Source organism: Schistocerca piceifrons, chromosome 8, assembly GCF_021461385.2.
Source record: "Schistocerca piceifrons isolate TAMUIC-IGC-003096 chromosome 8, iqSchPice1.1, whole genome shotgun sequence".
NCBI classification, from domain to species: domain Eukaryota; kingdom Metazoa; phylum Arthropoda; class Insecta; order Orthoptera; family Acrididae; genus Schistocerca; species Schistocerca piceifrons.
In genome coordinates, this window is record NC_060145.1 from 366,222,199 (window position 1) to 366,245,412 (window position 23,214).

Sequence of the window (23,214 nt, forward strand, 5' to 3'; positions counted from 1 at the left end):
ACACAATGTATAAAATATGAAAAATCCTTAGTACTGAAAAATGTGTTGTTTTAGTAAAGGAAATGGAGTCCTATATTCGGAAAAAAACTGGTTTCCACACGTACACTGAATCTTTCATGTTGTTTCCAGTGCTTCTTTTAAAGGCGTTGCACATTTCTGTGAAGACTTTTTCTTCATTTCTCTCTGTGTTTTAATTTTGCGTTTCTCATTTTCTCTTTTCGTTCTGATGTTACAGATCTCACTATTCTATCCACGTCATACTTTCCCAAAAGTCTCCTTGAAAATTTTCGTAATATGTGGTGTTGGTCATTGACATTGCTTGAATATAAATCTCTTAGAAAACGCATTTAAGCTCAAAACCTTTTCTGTCGCTCGTGGCTCATTTCAATTTAACATTGGTATTGGTGTTGCTCTCTAAACGTTTAGTAAACATTCCTTTTTAATTTATTGAAGTGGTGGTTGTTTTGATATCTTCTTTATTCAGTGGACTAATGTCTCAGTTTCTCTTTTATTTTCGTATGTGGAATCAATGAGGGAGAACAACAGAAATAATAAATTTGCACAGACTACTTTTTAACAAAAATAGGGAACAGCTTCCGAGAGCAAAGATCTGTAGTAACCAACTCATCATAATGAAGAAAACGAAACATAATGCTCTATTATGTACGAAATAAACCGTCAGTATTTAGATCAATGCAACAAAAGCGTAAGAGTGAAAATTTCTAGATGATTACAAAAACACAAAGCGGACAGTTTTATCAGCAACGATGAACGATATTTCAGAGCAGGATACAATGTACGTCAGATTACGTGTTACTATAATTGCAGGATAATGGTGTACAGAACATTACATATCGTACAATCCTTAGACCACGTTGTTGGTGGAACTTGATGAAGATGAATTACTCTAAATAAGAGTGGCAACAGAAAACATATGTACAGACGGAATACGCAGTCAATGTAAACTACGTAACCAGTGGAGAGGCTTAGAAATGAATGGCTTTCCAGTGGAAAGATGGAGAAAATGTGTAGAAGAAAAACTTAATGTCAAATCATCTCAATTACAACAATGTTAATTAACAGGTTATTAGAAATTTAAGGCACATGTTTCGAAATAAGGAACTAAATTTACTAATGTGTTCTACAACAAAAGTATAGTTTTTAGTCAGTATGAAAGTGTTCTATACTCTTAGGAGGGAGGTGGTTTGCGATTACCTCCATCTGACGTATCATAAAGTGTGAAGTATGTATCTCATATTTTCACAAATTAAGGGACGGAAAAGTACTTGTATAATGAAACTCGGTTCCAGAAAATGTCATATTGCTCTCGAGTAGCACAAATGGCGCCGAGTGTACCATACCCATCTCAAGAACATTTCATTACCAATAGTGGCACATCACCTCATTCCATGAGACCTTGTGAAGAGAATTGAAATTAATCCGATGCATTTTTTTCGCTCAGTATCTTGTGATCAAGAAATAACTAAAACCAATACAGTAAATAACACAGCATAACTATACTGAATTCGATAGGGAATATATAAAAGTACAAAAAAGATAATCTTCCTAGTTATTCACATGAATATTAGTCGGTATCTTCATGAATCAGGTAGAATAACTAGTACTAGAAGCTGTGTCAGCATAACATCCGTTATTGAAACAGATACAGTGAAGACATAATACGCATAGTAGGTGAAACAACCAGGCTACAATAACTAAGGAGAACGTTACATGAAATACATAAGCACATCAATGTTTACATACCAATAGAACAAGAAACAAACTGAACTTTGTGGGTATAACCAGTAGAGCAGACCATCACAATCATGTTCTTGAGATATACAGAAACCCACAACAAAAGACGCAGTAATAGATGCAAGTTTAAACCACCGACAGAAGTACAAACGGCAGTCCAATCCCGATTAAACATATTCAGTAGGATCCCCTAAACGTAAAATGTGAAACAAACTAACCAAAAAACGCTAGCAGAAACATGCAGGCTCTCTGACAAAATAGGTATAGATGGTAACATAAATAAATTAAGTGACGCAGTTACAGGTTCGCGGATTACCAAACGACATTCAACAAAAAAAGTCGTCTATGAAATAGGTGATATAGTAAAAAATAAGTATTTAATACAAAATGAACTGATCATAACAAAAACACATCCCAAAATTGTAACAAAACAAGACAAATAGCAACAATACGGTGCTTATTACCTCAACTGCTGTGAATGTGAGAAAATTTACATAAGGATGAGTGGCAGTACCTTTGACACAGGGTACAAGGAACACATCAGGGCATGGATATACATTACGAGTCATTCTACATTTGCAGACGACTTTAGATAGAAACGTCACAAGCCAAGAAGAAGCACAATAGAAAAAACTGTGATCTCACTAAAGATCGGTAAAAGCAAACATCTCACATATCACGAAAGGTACGATATACACAAAATGTTAACACAACAAATGGCTGGCTAATGAACGAAAAAACGTTGGGAATCCAAGAATATACAAAATAATTGAACACATAACCTGACTGAGCATCGTTACTCCCTCTCTGCTATCTGTCTCTTTCTCTGTCTCTCTCTCACTCTCTCTTTCCCCCCTCCCTCCCTCGCTCTCTCTCTCTCTCTCTCTCTCTCTCTCTCTCTCTCTCTCTCTCTCTCTGCTATTTCCTTATATATTACGTCTAACCTCACTCTCGAACATTTCATCATATCTAAACTGTAACTTTCATTTCTTTTGCGTTCAGTGTTCACGGTTTTGTAGTCGTCTCTTTCCCCCTTCCATTTGTACGTCCGTCATCAGCTTCGACACTACCTCTTGACCCCATTCAAATACACCGGCGTAGTACAGGTGTAGCAACATACAGATGAAGAAAATGTTTTTTCAGGAAAGCAGACTCGAACAAATATTGATGATTCTACACACACAAAATTCAAAAACATACGTTTAATTCGAAGAACGTAAGTAAACGTTAGCGATGCTCTACTCATCTGCGTTCTGCGCCATAAAACTGGCAGTGCTGCAAGTCAGAAGGAAACTAGATCGATTACAGTGCCGAACTACGGAATACTTGATATCTTGATGTAAAGAGAAATTAGACGAAAGTGCAGTAAGTGAAAACAGCACTTATTTTCCTTCCGACAAGCATTGAGTGGTAAGTAGATTTATTTTGACGTATTCATTGATTACAGTTTCACGAGTCTATAATGACGGGAAAAAATAACAACTCCAGAAAGTTATTAAAGCAGAGTAATGAAATTTCGGTAGTACATACGTCTAGGTGAAATATGTAAGCGATTAATACTGCAAGATTACAGGTTAATGAAACCGCGAAATGCAAACGTACATGCATAGTGTTGTACATGTGCTGGAGGTCAGTTGGTGGGATGGAGGTGGTACATGCCTGTTGCATTATGTCGATCAATAAAGGGACAGTTAATGTTGTCTGTGGATGACGCTTGATTTGTCGATCGATGACGTCCCATATGTGTTGGACTCGAGACAGAGATGGTGATCGAGTAGCCCAAGGCAACATGTTGCCACTACGTAAACCATGTTGTGTTAAAACAGCACTACCTGGCGAGCGTTATAATGTTAGACAGCGCCCCCTGGTTCTATTCATGAATGGCAGCACTACAGGTCGAATCCTCAGCTTGACGTACAAATCCGCAGTCAGGTTACGTGGGATGGTTGCGATAGTGCTTCTACAGTCATGCAAACGTAATCGCACCCCGGACCATGACTACACGTGTAGGTCCAGTGAGCCCAGCCCGCAGACAGTTTTGTTGTAGGCATTCAGCTGGCCTTCTTCTAACCAACACACGGCCATCGTTGACAGCGAATCTGCAACAGCTTTCATCAGAAAACACAACAGACCTCCAACCTGACCCCCAATGAGCTTTCACTTGGCACCACTGAAGTCGCGAATGACAGTGGTTTGCTGTCAGTGGAATGCACGCTACGGCCATCCAGATCGAAGCTGCCCTTGAAGTCACCGTTCTGTAGCATTTCACTGTGTCACAGTGGTGCCGTATTATGCAGTACGGTGTGCCAGGTGTGTCGAACACGATGGTCTCCCCTCTCTGTAGCCCCAAGTGGCCATCCAGAGGCCGGTCTTCTTGAGACCGTACATTCTCGTGACCACTGCTGCCATTAATCATGTACACTGGCTACATTGCTGCCAAGTCTTTTAGAAATAACTTATGAAATAACATACACTTTACTTACGTTTATTTCATTTGTCTCGTTTTCATTTCACTGACCCTTTACTTTGAGTGCTATTCTGATATGCTGCAGTACATATTTCTTGTAGATTACCGAGTGCTGACAAAAATGAATTGTACTCACCTAAAACTTTACTAACTCATTCTTAACTATTCCTTTCAGTCGTCGCACCGATCTGTGAGCCCCTGAATGATACCCATACAAATGGAATGTTGATTTTCAGCAATCCATTTCCTCACCATTCTGTATGACTTTTTTTCGAAAATTGTATGATCATTTGGCAATTGTCACAATTGTTTCCTGCCAATCCCCATACTAACTTTCTCTCCAAGATAGGAATGTATTTCAAAATACGCTGTATCTGAAAATGTACTACAGCAAGGGGTTAGAAACGCCGCGCTTTGTAGCTTACTTTCCACGAGACAGAGTAGCCACTGATGAAATCAGTCTCCTGCGACCACTCCCCTGTTAAGCATGCAGTACAGTCCTTAAACCGCAGATAACTTGCAAAACACCGATGATTTGCCCCACACGTGATACGACCCAGTCTCCGGGCACATCTGGGGACTAGATCCGATGGATAGGGCCTACAAACTGCAGGTGTGTGTGTGTGTGTGTGTGTGTGTGTGTGTGTGTGTGTGCGTGTGTGTGTGTGTGGGTGGGTGTGTGAAGAGAGAGAGAATGAGAGAGAGAAGACGAACAGACTTCGCACAGCTTGGCGCAAGTTGCTGGAGATTGAAGCCGCTACCTCGCCACACGCGAACGGTTTCTTTGATGGTCCAGACCAGCGCACCAGTTCCGCGGACATCTTCCACGGATTCTACCTATCGATTTGTTCCCGTCGATTTTAAGTAACCTAGTACTGCGGACATCTTCCACGGATTCTACCTATCGATTTGTTCCCGTCGATTTTAACTAACCAAGCTGTGAGAAGTCTGTTCGTCTTCTCTCTCTCTCTCTCTCTCTCTCTCTCTCTCTTCACACACCCCCACACCCCCACACACACACACACCCCCACACCCACACCCCCACACACACCCCCACACACACCCCCACACCCACACACACCCACACACACCCACACACACCCACACCCACACACACCCACACCCACACACACCCACACACCCACACACCCACACACACCCACACACACCCACACACACCCACACACACCCACACACACCCACACACACCCACACACACCCACACACACCCACACACACCCACACACACCCACACACACCCACACACACCCACACACACCCACACACACCCACACACACCCACACACACCCACACACACCCACACACACCCACACACACCCACACACACCCACACACACCCACACACACCCACACACAGAGACACACCGCAGCCGAGTGAACTTCACACAGGAAGGGCATGAGATTGCAGTCCTCTAGTACTCACATCAGAATAGCAAAATACTTGATACAAATGTCCATCTATGAGAGCTTTCTGTCGTATGCTATAAAATCTGTTGATAATTACTTTTCAACCGTATTCACAATATGTGCAAGGTGATAAGTGACTGCCAAGTATTTATTTGTTTTCGGTAGGCTCAGAAAACATTAATAAAAACAGTTAATTAGAGTGAAGACTTTATTAAAATCAGTGTGCAAGAGCACACAGTGCGAATTGCTTTGGTGGTGGTGAGTGCAATGAGACACCCCGCACTGCTCGAGCAGTAACTGGGTGGCGCGCTGCTGATCGCGCTCACGCAGGGGGGAAGATGTAGTTGTAGGGCACCTTGCTGAACAGTCGCCTCGCCACGTCCATATCCGTGGCTGCCAGTGCCATTTCAATCGCCGGCTTCAGTTCCTCCACCACCAGGTCCACGTTCTCGTTCAAAAACTTGTTCATGTTCTCTCCTGCAATAGAACAGATAACAGCTATCAATATTACCTTCTAATTACTTGTGTACATTGTCTTAACAGTTTCAGAGACAACAACGTGTTCCGCCTGGATTGTTACTAAGTCATTTTTTTATGTCACAGTTTACACGTGTGTGCCCTTTCGAAGCGAAATGATGTTGAGGTCTTCAGTACAAAGATAGGTTTGATGTACGTCTCCATACTACTCCATCCTTTCCAAGCCTCTTCATCTATGCGTATATCCTGTAGCCTGCTTCTACTTGAACCTGCTTACTGTACTCAAGGCTTGACCTCCTCACCCACACTTCCCTCCACTACGAAACTGTTTATTCCTTTACATGAATATTAGTCGGTATCTTCATTAATCAGGTAGAATAACTAGTACTAGAAGATGTATCAGCATAACATCCGTTATTGAAACAGATACGCTGAAGACATAATACGCATAGTAGGTGAAACAACCAGGATACAATAACTAAGGAGAAACATTCATGAAATATATAAGCACATTAATTTTTACAATACAAGTAGAACATGAAACAAACTGAACTTCCTGGGTATAACCAGTAGAGCGGACCATCACGATCATGTCTTTGAGATACACAGATTCCCACAACAAAAGACGCAGTAATAGATGCAAGCTTAAACCACCGACAGAAGTACAAACGGCAGTCCAATCCAGATTAAACATATTCAGTAGGACCCCCTAACCGTAAAATATGAAACAAACTAACCAAAAAACGCTAGCAGAAACAAAATGGCTCTGAGCACTATGGGACTTAACTGCTGAGGTCATCAGTCCCCTAGAACTTACAACTACTTAAACCCAACTAACCTAAGGACATCACACACATCCATGCCCGAGGCAGGATTCGAACCTGCGACCGCAGCGGTCGCACGGTTCCAGACTGTAGCGCCCAGAACCGCAGGACCACTCCGGCCGGCGCTAGCAGAAACATGCAGGCTCTCTGACAAAATAGGTATAGATGGTAACATAAATAAATTAAGTAACACAATTACAGGTTCACGGATTACCAAACGACATTGAACAAAAAACTCGCGTTGAAATAGCTAATATAGTAAAATATAAGCATTTCATACAAAATGAACTGATCATAATAAAAACATATCCCAAAATTTTAACCAAAACAAGACAAATAGCAACAATATGGTGTTTATTACCTCAGCTGCTGGGAATGTGAGAAAATGTAGATAAGAATGCGTCCCGTCAACCAATCCTTTCTTTTTATCAGGTTGTACCAGAAAATTCTTTCTTTCCCTATTTGCTGCGAAACTTCCTCATTGGTTACCCGACCTGTGCATCTACGTTTCAGCATTTTTTTTTTACATATCATGTTACAAAACCTTCTATTCTCTTTTTGTATAAACTGTTTACCATCCACACTTCACTGCGATATAAGGCCACGCTATACAACTAGCGACAGAAAATACTGCTTCAGATTTACATTTACATTTTATACTATCAGATTTGTCTTCTCCAGAAGTATGCTTCTCTCTATTGCCAGTCTTCATTTTATTTTCTCTCTACTTTGACCACTTACAGTTTTTTACTGCCCAATTTGCAGAGCTAATCTACTTCTTTCAGTGTTTTAATCACTAGTCTCATTCCCTGAGCATCACCTGATTTAATTCGACTACATTCCATTATTCTGGTTTCACTTTTCTTGGTGATATTCTTGTAATTTCTGACTACACAGTTACTTACTACCATCAGCTGTTCTATAACTGCTTTGCCGTCTGTAACGGAATTGCACTGTCATCGATATATCTGAAAGGTTTTATTTGTTGTCCCTGAAATTTTATTTCGTTTGTAAGATCATCCTTGGTCCCATTCACCGTCTGTCCAATGTATAGAACCAATAACATCGTGAATAGGCCACAGCTCTTTCTCACTCCCCTCTCTTTCGTGTCCTTCTACTCTTACAACAGCAGTTTGCTTTCTGAATTTTATCCCTGCTGGTTTCCGAATTTCTGGCTTTTCATCACAGTAAACATTGTCTAAAACGTTTCTCTAAATCAGCAACTGCCATGAAATCAGATTTCTCACTCTTCAGTCTGTCTTCTAAAGTAAGTCGCAGAATATGAATTGCTCGTGTGTGGCTACATTCTTTCGGAATCTAAACTGATCTTCCTCCTGCTCTGTTTCTACTACCTTTTCGTCTAAATTAATAACAATGGAAATGCCGTGTGGCTAGGGCCTCCCGTCGGGTAGACCTCCCGCCTGGTGCAAATCTTTCGAGTTGACGCGACTTCGGCGACTTGCGTGTCGATGGGGATGAAATGATGATGAAAGACGCACAACACCCAGTCTTCACGAGGCAAAGAAAATCTCTGGCCCCGCCGGGAATCGAACCCGGGACCCTGAGCGCGGGAAGCGAGAACACCGCAAGACCACGAGCTGCGGACTAATAATAATTATTATTATAGATATAATACTTTCAGTTTTTCTTGTTTGTAGCGACGTTTTAGAACCTCCCTTTATACAAATGACAAGAACTTCATTTATTCTTATGCAGACGAAATGAAATTTGTCCTATTAACCACAAAACTATGTACTGCTACACTGCTTGTTGAGGTATGAAGAGGTAAACTTGAAAAAAAGAACCATTGTTCAAGAAATATTAGAATGTATTGTGTCTCCTGGACTAAAATAATTTTTAACGAATTGTATGTTATTAGCGTTATCATTTGATAAAGGGACACACGCCGAAATCACAAATGTGAGATAAATAAATCTAACAACAGTTGAGATGTAAATTGTTGTTATGATGAGAAACTCAGTGTGTGCCGTATTCTCCATCAGGATTTGACAAAATTAATATATATGGAGTTTCGTACTACTAATCCTACTGAACGTTAGATAAACTTCGAAAGAATATAAAAAGGATTACAATAGCCTTGATTCCAAGGTCGTGCTACTAGAACGACTCTTTCTTTCTTCTGTAACAAAATGTAGCTTAAGACTACCAGATTAAGATTGCCAGACGTGGATCTAAACACGTTTAACATTGTGAGCAGTGACAACCGAATGGGACATACCAATAGTTTCACTTTGTGACTTAGGTCTTATGCTTTCCAGGACCTCTCATATACCTTTGAAACTTTGTAGACGCTTTCTACTATCGTTTTAGGTTGTCTTTCCTGGTATAAAAGATATTTTGCATAATAGCTTAGTAACAACCTAGTATTATTTGCAGAAGGCACAGACCATCATTGTGGATGCCCACCGATAATGAGTGAGCTCCATGTGCTTATATTCGGGATGTCCCGACGGCTGTTCAGAATTTGCTAGTGTGTTATCCACGTTCTCCGTCACTGCAGTTTGGAGGTGCGTATAATAAGTACTTGGGCTTTACCCTCAAATCCCACGCCAGATATGTCAGAAACGCAGTTACATAGATAATGGAAAGTAATATTTCCCTGATTATACACTTTGCATAGGAGTGACTACTAAGTGAGCCCTCATATGGACAGAACAGAAATTTTGTTGGCAGTATACAAAGAGATGACTAAAGTCGTGGTATACCAGTAGGCACATATACAGATTGCGGTAGTATCGTGTGTACAAGGGATAAAACGGCAGTTCTTTGAGAGGGCTGACATATGTAGTCAGATGATTCACGTGAAAAGGTTTCCAACGTGACTACTGACCGCATGATGGGAATTAATAGATTTTGAACGCTGAGTGGTAGTTGGAGCTAGACGCTTGGAAAATTCCATTTCGGAGATCATTAGGAAAGTTAGTATATTACGAAATCCACAGTGTCAAGAGTGCGCCGAGAATACCACATTTCTTGCATTACCTCTCACTATGGACAACGGAGTGGCCGACGGCCTTCACAAAACGGCGGAGAGCAGTGGCGTTTGTGTAGAGGTGTCAGTGGTAAAAGCCAAGCAAAACGCAGGAATCAATGTAGTACGTGCGAATGCCTCTGCTAACAGTATGACATCGCCTGCACCGCCTCTCCTGGACTCGTTTACCATATCGGTTGCACCCTAGACGACTGTTAAACCAGGGCCTGGTCAGGTAAGTCCGGATTTTAGTTGGTAAGAACTCATGCTAAGGTTAGAGTATAGCGCAGACCCCGCGAAGTCATGGACCCAAGTTGTTGACAAGGCACTGTATAAGCTGATGGAGGTCCCATAATGGAATGGGCTGTGTTTACGTGGAATGGACCCGGTCCTCTGGTCAAACTGAACAGATAATTTACTAAAAATAGTTATGTTCAGCTACTTGTTGACAATGTGCAGCCTTTCATGAACTTCATGTTTCCAGACAAAGATGCAATTTTTGCTGATTACAATGTGCCATGTCACCAGCCCACAGTAGTTCTCGATGGGTTTTAAGAATATTCTATACAATTCGAGCGAATGGTTGGCCAGCCAAATCGCCCAACAAGAATCCTATCGCTCATTAACAGGATGTAACCGAGAGGTCAGATCCTGCACAAAATCCTGTACCAGAAGCACTTTCGCAGTAATGAACGGTTATATAAAGGCAGCATGCCTCAATAATCCAGACTACTTGTTGAATAGAGACCACGTCAAATTGCTGCATTACGCCGGGTAAAAGGAGGTCCAACTCGATATTAAGAACTATCCAATGACGTTTGTCCCTTCAAGTGAGAATAGTACATCGAACGGTTTTCGCGTAACCGTTAGTGCTTTGTCATTACATCACTCACACACACAGGTCACAATGAAAACTTCTGTGGGTTCTGAATATAAATTTCGTAGGCATCTCAACACTTTGGTTCACAATGGGCAATGAATTCGCCTTAAGTTTTGTGAATATAGCTGCAAGGTCTTTTGCCTGCTTTTGACAATTTTTACAGGTTACATGTAGCAAATCTTTTTTGTTACAGGGAAAGAAGGGATAGTCATCGCTACTTTAGGGTGGATGGACTGCTTATAAATGACATTGCATAGCGTCCAGTAAGGAAGTGCTAGTATATACTACCCCGGATGTCCATCGTCAACGACTAATGTTTTGAAAATGCACAGCGTTATTCCTCCTCCTTTCATGATGTGGGAAGTCATCGCGTATGACGTTAGGTCAAGGGCAGTAGTGACAGAGGGAACACTGTTCCTATAGCGCACATCACGGGTATGATCGTGTGTTACCTTCCATGTGACAGTATCATTGTGACATTTTTCAACAGGATACGTGCCACGTATCTCTATGTACTGTAGCCAGTTTGTATGTCAACTCTGCCCCAGTGCACCATGATATCATGGACAAATTGCAGAGGCTCAGGAGAGGATATAATGCCTTTACGATGCCCTCCCAAAACGAACCAGATCATACAAGCAGGCCAGAAAGGGGCGCAACTTTATACTGACAAGTGTGCTCACACTGGCAGAATTTCACTCGATCACTGAGTTAACGTCAGATATCCTCTATACGTGCACAACCCCGTTTCATTTCCTCCTCCTCTTCTGCGTGCTTCACTTTTATTGTCACTGTATCTATATAATTTCATCTACACTGAAAACTGCTCGAAACGGGGACACATTCAGCGCATAGATTGCCAACATACTCCAACACTACCGAACGTATCTAACACTTGTTTCATCAGTATCTCATGATACAGCCATACAAATTACTCTTACAGTATTAACTATGTTACATTGTGTCTCGAGTTCTTCAAGAGATTTTAAATAAATGATAGCTATAAGGGGACCTATGCGGTATGTACCTATGAAAAGTAAATTTTCTTCGTTTTACGTTTTTCGATTTGCATCTGTAATAATTATTGACCATTGCTGTTACTGAAAATAAATGTATGAAAACAGGCAAATAAACGTAACATTAAAGACTGTCTTCGAGCATTATACTGAAGACGTTTGACAACTGATGTTGCTGTAACATACAATACGCAATGCAGAGATATACGTACACACACTTTACATTGTGAAGGATGATGTTTCATCCTTGGCGCCCATGTAACCAGTGATCGCAGTAGGCACTAGTACCGGTAGTACTTCATTATGTCTGTGTAATTCTGTTACTCTTCACCAACAGTTAATTTCGAAGCGAAGGCAATGGTGGATACTGTCGGGGATTGGATTTTTACAGGCATTTAATGCGACAAGTGCACCGATGATATTTAACACTACTAAATAATTATTATAGTGATATTAAGCGTGGTGATAATACAGGTAGTTTTGCTAGCCAGGAACTTTGAAACGGCACGCAGTACAGACAGTTTTGTTTGGCTACGTATCTACTGATGTTACCCGTACACAGTGCAGTCAACGCATGGAATGAGTTACAGTAATGAGGGTTCCAGTAGAGGGAACTGGTCATTCTCCATTTCACGTCGTTAATGCATTATAATCAACCCTTGCTTTTCGATAAGTCAATGGTAATTTAGCTCATCGCTTCCCGCTTTATTAAAGTACATTACATCTAACTGATTACTAATTATCGATTAAATATGCTATTACGTTCGGTCGTTGTTCGTAATTTGTGCTGATATGATCCCACACGTAACTCTTTCAATAAACCGATTTTGTTTTCGTTTTATTGACCGATTAATACAGTTGCAGAAAGTAATTTTACAAGTAAATATTGGCAACTTACCCAATACTTTGTCCCCGTTGAACAGGTTGTCAAGATGTAAGTAGACCTTTGGAAGATCCATCTTGACTGTGAAGTTCGTGATATTCCAGTACACTTCTCCATCTCGCTCCAAAGGCTCTCCCCACATCTCCAAATCAGCTTGTAAACCGACTGCAAGAAAATAATGCAGTTGTAAGAAGATACATTTGACGTAGGACTTGAAATGCCCAATTACTTGAGCTGAATTGTTGTTCGAAGTGATTGCCTTAAGTAACTGAACGATTGTTTTAGCTAGGTTTCATCCTTTTTCTGCATATTTACATCATCAGTCAGTATTAGTATCAAGATAAATTTCTACATGCGCCAGGTACAAAATTTTTTGACATTGACAAAATATTGTAGTTCATTCACTCTCACCGTGACTTGGAAAGAATATGTGGGTGGGGTGGTGAGTGGCTTTCTCCTAGCACATGCATTATATGGTAGAATGGAAGAAAACGTAGGTACTATGAGTTTTTGTGAGCAATATTTGATAGTAAATTCACTTGGGTGGAACGTACTAAAACAGCTAACGAAACATTTATTTGCAGTGCAGAAGTTGATAGAAGCAGGTGATTTGAAACTAAACAAAGCTGACTCTGTTTGCTCATTTTAATTTCATAACGATAGTCTATTTTGGGTACCTCCTCCATCTAAGGTAACGATTTCCCAAGCCCCCTTATTTGTGATGTGAATTCAACAATGAAGTAAAAAAGAACCGGCTGTACCGCCTACTGCATATCAGTGTCTACAGTCCTAAAGGAAAAATTCGTTAATAATTCTTCCCATTTTCAAATCTAGACCTCAGTTAACAGACACAATACTAATAATAAAGAAGTTCTATTTCAGGATAGAAAATAAATTTATTCAGTACAGGAATTGTCCATCATTCAGGAGCACACTTTTTTAGTATAATGCTAGCGACCATAATAAATTACGATTTATGGTCAGCTCCTTACATTTTAACAACGAAAGTCTTATATGGACTAATTTTGTTTAAAATACCATAAAGTGAGTTCCGTGCTATATCTGGATTCTGAAGATTTTAATTTCAGCAGTATCCACTGAGAATTCTCTTCGTTTGACAACGTGTGACTGCAATAGCCGTAAGGTTATTTAATTTGCTCATACATTGTTTCCTGCTTGTGGCGACTATTTTATTCGACTGCGGACGAAAATTAATTAGAGTTTATTTGTCTCAAATCCTTCAGGGCCTCTTCACCAACATGTTGTGGAATGAAAATTAAATCATAGGATACATATTATTGTATTTTTTGATATCCCTCATATCCACGAAGGTCTCCTTACTTATATATGTATAAGCAGTGTGATTTACGTTATCCATGGCAGAGGAGATCAAAATCGGTCCCTCTGTTTATAGAAACGTTGAACGAGGTATCGAAACTACATGACTGAAAAGGAATTACACTAATTGTAAACAGTATATCACACGATTTAATAATGTTAGACACATCCTATCATCTATTTCAATAACACCCTTATGGGTGCAGAGCTTTGTAATTCTGAAACTAAAAGCACTATTAAAACCGGTGTTTCGACCATCTTTAGAAAGTTTGTCTTCAGGACAACTAATTTTTGCACTTATAATCTGTTTGGAAAACTTCATTATCTACATCTACATCTACATGATTACTCTGCAATTCACATTTAAGTGCTTGGCAGAGTGTTCATCGAACCACAATCATACTATCTCTCTACCATTCCACTGCCGAACAGCGCGCGGGAAAAACGAACACCTAAACCTTTCTGTTCGAACTCTAATTTTTCTTATTTTATTTTGATGATCATTCCTACCTATGTAGGTTGGGCTCAACAACATATTTTCGCATTCGGAAGAGAAATCTGGTGATTGAAATTTCGTAGATAGATCTCGCCGCGACGAAAAATTCTTTGCTTTAAAGACTTCCATCCCAACTCGCATATCATATCTGCCACACTCTCCCCCCCCCTCTCTCTCTCTCTGCACCCTTTCGATGTTCTCCGTCAATCCCACCTGGTAAGGATCCCACACCGCGCAGCAATATTCTAACAGAGGACGAACGAGTGTAGCGTAAGCTATCTCTTTAGTGGACTTGTTGCATCTTCTAAGTGTCCTGCCAATGAAACGCAACCTTTGGCTCGCCTTCCCCACAATATTATCCACGTGGTCTTTCCAACTGAAGTTGTTCGTAATTTTAACACCCAGGTACTTAGTTGAATTGACAGCCTTGAGAATTGTACTATTTATCGAGTAATCGAATTCCAATGGATTTCTTTTGGAACTCATGTGGATCACCTCACACTTTTCGTTATTTAGCGTCAACTGCCACCTGCCACACCATACAGCAATCTTTTCTAAATCGCTTTGCAACTGACACTGGTCTTCGGATGACCTTACTAGACGGTAAATTACAGCATCACCTGCGAACAACCTAAGAGGACTGCTCAGATTGTCACCCAGGTCATTTATATAGATCAAGAACAGCAGGGGTCCCAGAACGCTTCCCTGGGGAACACCTGATATCACTTGAGTTTAACTCGATGATTTGCCCTCTATTACCACGAACTGCGACCTTCCTGACAGGAAATCATTGTGTATGCCCTCCAAACAAAATACCCCATACTCATGCTACACCGGCCATTCCTCGCACATATGGGTGCCGGATTAGCGGAAGTGCCGGATTATTGAAGGTGTCTAAAATTTAGCATAAACAAATACAGATTGTACTTTATCAAATCAAAGATACATTCAATTTTACAGAAAACTTTTAGTCCTTGAGTGTGTATATGCATATTAGTTTCACTCGACATTCACTATGGAACATGTCCCAAAATTTTAGTTGTCACCATGATGATATATGCGGTGGTATTGTGCTTTATCACACAACGGCTTTACAAGCATTTCATTGGTCCTGTCATGTTTTTGACTGTTGCATAATGTACTCCAGGAAGACGACTCCAGCACTAGCAGTCTGAGATATCCTGATGTTCTCTCCTCCTATGTCATCTTATTCATCAGTTTCATCGTAACTTTCCTTTGACCTTATGAATGACTCTTTTCTTCTGAAGTTGCCGGCAACAATGATATTCTGTGACGAACCTCAGTTCAGTTTATATCTAATATCGAGTTTCTGCTTGAGGTCTAGAATAACGTGTTTCCCTTTAGAAGCCATGATAATGATCCGCAAGGAAAGCCACAATTTCAAAGTTTACAGGAACGTTAAACATTGTAATTAACTAACAACATAGTTGCAGACGAAATTTCACTTTTGTAGGCGTTATTTCAGGTTGAACGAATAGAAGCTGGAAGTGTGCCGGATTACTGAAGGGTCGGACCACTGAAGACCTTATTAGCGATAGTTTAATGTTGTGCAATGGTTAAGATATGAAAATCGCAGTTAGGCGATCATACTTGATCTTGACCCATAATTTCTGAGGATTCCGTAAGTCACTTATTCAAAAGCAAGTTGTGCCCTTCGTCTACCTTACCACATATGCTTACAATCTAGAATCGTAACCCATATTAAGAAATCCATTTCCCATGCCTTCTACTCGTACTTAGGCGCCTTGAAACCTTGACTAAAATGCCCTGACTCCGTATTCCAGTCAGTAATAAGCCATCTATGTATCTGCTGTACCATTGCACCATCATCCACATTCTGTTCACCCCCAAGCATTATCCATTTATCCCTCTGAAACTTCAGCCAACTCTCACTCAGCAACCACTAAATCCATACTCATACACATGCTTTCTACCAACCTTAACTAAGAGAACTTACGCTGGCTTCACCCCATTCACCCCAGCACATCTGGTCACATTTCCTATCTCCTTCATTCCATGAATCGTGATACCGGTCTCTTGGGGCCTTATTCAAGCAGATATCACACCATCATACACCGTGATGATTTTCACACACTGTCACATCACGGAAGCTTCAGAGAAAACAACTCTATTATTTATAATCGTCTTATAAAGTCACCTGTAGAATTCCAAATACGTCTCAATCTGTTAGAACTTACAATATCTAATATTAACAGTCCACACCAAATGTTTTAATTGCTGCCTTCTCACGAAAAGGTATGTACACTTAAGGACGAACAGGGGCGTCATTCACTGCCGTAAGTGGATGCCATGATGCACTGAAATAACGACACAGAAAAACAGAATACCCGAAAATATAACCTGAACCCGAAGCGAGAACACTGAAAGAAAATCAGGTAACTCATTCAAATTCGTACTTGTTAAAGGAATTATGAGATCCAGGAATCTCTAAGAGAGAGATTTGGGGAAGAGCGTAACTGTGGCGGCTAAGAAGCGAGGATCGGCATTAGCTGTAAACTACTTGCAAATTTTACACTTGAAACCGGGTGTTTTCCCAATGATCCTTTTACAGATTTATGGAAACCACAGCTTCTTTGACAACTGCCCCCTACCTTCTAGGCGATCGACCCGATATCTTTTTCGTTCTCAAATCCACTTACACGTCATCTTCATCTGGTTTCGTCCATTCGTTCTAAATGGCCCTATGAGAATAATATCAACTTTCAGTTGCCTTCCACTTTCACCATTTCTTTTTTCGGTTCTCTTCATTTCTGACGTAGTATAATCTTGAGACTCTTGCTTTTTCCACAAACTTCTAACCAATATGTACATACACTTAATAACTTAATTATATTAATCTGATCTAACGAACTGAATATGACAAATAGTGTTAAAATAGTTTGAATATCTGAAGTGGTAATATGAGTAAATATTATTGACTACGAACTAATAAAGTTAATACTTGCACTATTTGTATTACTACACCTGCTGTTAATAGTAAACGAAGAAAGGAAGGAAGATCAGGGTTTAACGTCCTGTCGACATTCAGATAATTAAAGACAGAGCAATCGCTCTGATTGTTTCGAAGATGGGGAAAGAAATAAGTAGTGCTCTGGCAAGGAACCAGCCCAGCATTCGAATGGACTGATGTAAGGAGATCACGAAAAACACAAATGAGGATGGCCAGACGCGGTTTTGAACCCTCGTCCTTCCAAATGGGAGTCCAGTGTACTATAGGTGTGTAAGATAGATGTCTTCTGATATAGCGAATCCTGAGCAAAGGAAATCTAAGGAGGCTGCTCTAGCTAAGAATACTGGAAAGATATGAAGATCCATTTCGAAAGAAGGATGTGGAGAGATAACAAGTGTGTACATGGACACTAATAATCCTTATTGTTTCTATAGTTGATATGTCATTAACTATCTTCTAAGTACAGACGAATTATTGTATTCTATAATAAGACCTCCTGCTGTTTTGTATGCAGCCACAGGAGTTTTAGCTTTTATAGCTGTATTGTTTCACCAAGGGATTTACTTTCATTGTTGAATAACACATTTCACTTTTCTAGTATTTCTTTAAGTAATTTTCCATTCGCAGGTATACTTATACCAAGATATTTAAAATGTGTCTCAAAGCCCTACATTAATGCAATTAAACCCATAAACTGCGGTTCTACCAGCTCCATGGAGGTGCCTCATGGGTGATCAGAGGAACTCCGAATTAACAGAGGGGTTAAAAGGATTGTACATTGGGGCCTATTGTTTCTGAAAATTGATCAGGATGAAGCATTAAATATACAGATGGGTAAATCTGGTCTAATGAGAATTTCAATGGGTAACGATAAAAAGTACTCTCCCCCATTCGCTGATGACTAGATGATAACTGTCGAAGCTAATGACTAGCCTTAGCTATTAGCTGAGGACGTTGCTTGAAGAATATGACAATTGGGTTTAAAAATAGATACAATAAACTGAATATATAATAGTGAGTGTTAACGAACAATATGATTCAGTCCACAATGCTGCATTCTAAAATATTGCTGTTTATTTATTTTACAAAATTAGACTGTCCGATTTGGTCTACATAAAATTATGAAGTGAAACATTGACCATATATTTGTAAATTTCTCCAGTACGTGGCCGGGTAAAACTTGCAGTCGACTCTGTATTCTGATTCTTGAGCCTAGTTTCACCAGTTAACAAGAACAGATGCCTGTAACTTTACTGTCCGAACACCGCGACAAGCACACTAGAAATCCTCATCGGTCTGTCATAGTAGTCCACGAAGATAAAAGCTATTCCGCATTGTTTAAATGGCTTGCTAATAATTTTGAAACTGAAGTGGAGATCTGCATTTGCTCTATTCCATCTGCAATACCCTCTTCAGCTTTAGATACGGCCTAGATCGTCAAAAACGGTTCAAATGGCTCTGAGCACTGTGGGACTTAACATCTGAGGTAATCAGTCCCCTGGAACTTAGAACTACTTAAACTTAACTAACCTAAGGACATCACACACATCCATGCTCGAGGCAGGATTCGTTCCTGCGACCGTAGCGGTCGCACGGCTACAGACTGGAGCACTCGGCCACACCGGCTGGCCCTAGATTGCCTGTGGACCTAATCCATCCAATCAGTATCCATGCTTCTGGAGAATACACTGGAGCCTCAGTAAAATCCGTGTGTTCGAAGTTGTTACTTCGTTTCCGTTTGTAAAACAAATTTTCGTGGGCGAGATAATTAAGTAATCACTATTGCAGTTACCAACTCACATAAGGAATTTGAAAATTTCTTAATATTCCTTCCGTTTGTAAAATTAATTGTCGTGGGCCAGATTATTAAGTAATCTCTATTGTAGTTACCGACTCACAAAAGAAAGTTGAAAATTTGTAAATATTCGTTAGCACTGATGTTACACACTATCTTATTTGTCCAAATACTGTTTCTCTGAATTGCACTGAGCAGCTTATTGACATTGTGGATTAACACTAGCACAATCTCGATTGTTCCATCTTTATGTATTTCCACTGATCATTATGACGGTGATATTATGTGAGTCTGAATGCAGTAGGTCTAGCTAACTCACTTCTGTAAAAGAAAGCGTATCTTCTCCCTCCGTTTGCCGCTTTATAAATGATGTGATTCAACTGTGTTGCGTTATCTGACTACGATGCTATTCAGCGTCGTATTAGTGTTCAGTGATTTCTGTTTTGTGTTTGTGTCAATTGTGTTTCATTTTGTGCCAAAGATTTTTACTTTTCTAGCATATTTGATATGTAATTTGGAAGGAATAATTTTCCTTACTTTTCGAAATTCTAATCGGGACAAATCGCATGAGCATTTTACAATGCGAGGTTGATATTTACATAATGCTCAAATAAAATAAAACTGTACCTAAACATACAGTCTGCAGTGAATGATGTAAAGCTAATGTTCAAGTGAAGAGTGGAAATGTCAAACTTTGTAAGTGCCGCACCGTCCATTTGTCAAAAGAATAAAAAAACAATGTAGCTCTTTGTGCACTTAACAGTTCCGAAAAAATGAGAACACACAATTATCCTACTCACTTCATCACCACAGAATATAATGTGACAAAATGGAAAATAAATACACTCCTGGAAATTGAAATAAGAACACCGTGAATTCATTGTCCCAGGAAGGGGAAACTTTATTGACACATTCCTGGGGTCAGATACATCACATGATCACACTGACAGAACCACAGGCACATAGACACAGGCAAAAGAGCATGCAAAATGTCGGCACTAGTACAGTGTATATCCACCTTTTGCAGCAATGCAGGCTGCTATTCTCCCATGGAGACGATCGTAGAGATGCTGGATGTAGTCCTGTGGAACGGCTTGCCATGCCATTTCCACCTGGCGCCTCAGTTGGACCAGCGCTCGTGCTGGACGTGCAGACCGCGTGAGACGACGCTTCATCCAGTCCCAAACATGCTCAATGAGGGACAGATCCAGAGATCTTGCTGGCCAGGGTAGTTGACTTACACCTTCTAGAGCACGTTGGGTGGCACGGGATACATGCGGACGTGCATTGTCCTGTTGGAACAGCAAGTTCCCTTGCCGGTCTAGGAATGGTAGCACGATGGGTTCGATGACGGTTTGGATGTACCGTGCACTACTCAGTGTCCCCTCGACGATCACCAGTGGTGTACGGCCAGTGTAGGAGATCGCTCCCCACACCATGATGCCGGGTGTTGGCCCTGTGTGCCTCGGTCGTATGCAGTCCTGATTGTGGCGCTCACCTGCACGGCGCCAAACACGCATACGACCATCATTGGCACCAAGGCAGAAGCGACTCTCATCGCTGAAGACGACACGTCTCCATTCGTCCCTCCATTCACGCCTGTCGCGACACCACTGGAGGCGGGCTGCACGATGATGGGGCGTGAGCGGAAGACGGCCTAACGGTGTGCCGGACCGTAGCCCAGCTTCATGGAGACGGTTGCGAATGGTCTTCGCCGATACCCCAGGAGCAACAGTGTCCCTAATTTGCTGGGAAGTGGCGGTGCGGTCCCCCTACGGCACTGCGTAGGATCCTACGGTCTTGGCGTGCATCCGTGCGTCGCTGCGGTCCGGTCCCAGGTCGACGGGCACGTGCACCTTCCGCCGACCACTGGCAACAACATCGATGTACTGTGGAGACCTCACGCCCCACGTGTTGAGCAATTCGGCGGTACGTTCACCCGGCCTCCCGCATGCCCACTATACGCCCTTGTTCAAAGTCCGTCAACTGCACATATGGTTCACGTCCACGCTGTCGCGGCATGCTACCAGTGTTAAAGACTGCGATGGAGCTCCGTACGCCACGGCAAACTGGCTGACACTGACGGCGGCGGTGCACAAATGCTGCGCAGCTAGCGCCATTCGACGGCCAACACCGCGGTTCCTGGTGTGTCCGCTGTGCCGTGCGCGTGATCATTGCTTGTACAGCCCTCTCGCAGTGTCCGGAGCAAGTATGGTGGGTCTGACACACCGGTGTCAATGTGTTCTTTTTTCCATTTCCAGGAGTGTACTTTATCAAGAAACTTCTAGGTGCCATACCTGGTTCCAAGTGCCAATAAAAAGTTTTTCTTTCAAGTGCAGTACCTTTTAATTAAGATAACACAAGTACAAGAATACAGTATTAAAGCTTTAACTAGTATAAAAATACGCTAGCTAACAAAAACCATTTATCGTATCTTTTAAATTTTTTAAAGGTATAATAAAATTAAATCACTACTATCGACTTTTGTTTCTTACAAAATTTCATTCCTGGAATCAGATGCTACGAAATTTACTGTACGGATAGACACGGCGACATCATCAACGGGCTGTTCTGTCTAGCAACTGATAAACATGAGTGCTCCCTCAGATGAAGCACGGCATGCCACACATCAACCATCGTCTATCCTCTCTTGGGTACATTGACATTTTTGTTTCTTCTGTTTCAGAGTAAAATATTTTAATATTTGAGATAGATGAGTATGACAAACTTTGACCATACTTCACTTGGAGATCTTATACTCCTGCATTGATACCAACGTTTCAGCAACACTTCTAAAATCAAAGACATTATTTGTATGTAGTCCAATAATATTGAGTGGATCGATAGCTCCAGCTGACTAAATCTTGAGGAAAAAAGGCCTGGATTACACACGTTGTTTTCACATATCTTTTTTCGTGCTTTGTTTACTATTGTAGAAAGCCAAATTATCCCTTCCATTACAAAGACGTTTTACTGATACAGACAAAAGTTTACGCGCACTCTCTTTACCACACAAAATGTGGATCAATTAAGTAGAGAACTTGATACATGGCACTTGGAAATCCAGAAGGCATGCACTGCTTGGCACTAAGGCTATGCGCCGTTTGTTAATGGATGTTTGAAACAGTTTGTCCGTGGTCTGGTACTGGAAACTAGGCTAGAGAGAGGCAACACAGTACTGAAAATACAAAAGCGGTGAAAACGCGTTTTGTGAAGAAATGGCAATTAAAGCTTGTGACATTGCCCCTCTTCCAGTTACCGGGCTGATTTTACAGATTCTATAGTGATTCTCATTTTCTCTTCTTTTGATCTACTGACATGCTGAAGATTACCATTGGCTGGTCAAAATCAGATACGGCATTGCCCCGTTGTGAAGCGCTCCCTTACTTGTGTCCTGTAAAGTATAGAAAAGGGAAAGAAGGTAATGGACAGATCACTGCTTTATATTTTTCCAAAATTCTTTCATTTTTCGTTGTGACCATACACGACAGTACTCTGTACAATGTGTTAACATTATCATTACTGGCCCAACAATTATCTATATCTGCAGAATCCAGGTTGTTCTAGCTCTGTTAAAAAATTTATATCTTGGAAAATATGCGACATAAAAATACCAAATTAACGGTACTTTAAACCCATTTTGTCTGATTTAAGACGCAACTATAATAAAATCCTGTCTGGTACAACATGAATAAATTATATTACTATACGTGACATTGTTTTCGTAAAATTAGGAAAGCCGTGTAATATACACGGGAGGCATATTCTTTGATTGTGGGTGGTAAATGTTGCAGGAAATGTGTGTGTCACTCACCCTACAGGTCCGTTTTGGTTGTCTGAAGCAGTTGGCAGGACTGGTAACGAAATCAA

The 23,214-nt window shown here is 40.9% G+C and overlaps 1 protein-coding gene across 1 annotated transcript in view; it reads right to left on the reverse strand.

The window, feature by feature from the left end:
• Nucleotides 1-5,845: 5,845 nt before the first annotated feature.
• LOC124711689 (protein takeout-like) overlaps nucleotides 5,846-23,214 on the reverse strand; it is a 61,952-nt gene continuing 44,583 nt past the window's right edge. The window contains exons 5-6 of the mRNA XM_047241888.1: nucleotides 12,739-12,888; nucleotides 5,846-6,128 (exon numbers count right to left, since the gene is read on the reverse strand). Coding sequence (XP_047097844.1) covers nucleotides 5,974-6,128; nucleotides 12,739-12,888 — 305 coding nt within the window. The 3' untranslated portion in view covers nucleotides 5,846-5,973. The remainder of the gene's footprint in view (nucleotides 6,129-12,738; nucleotides 12,889-23,214) is intronic.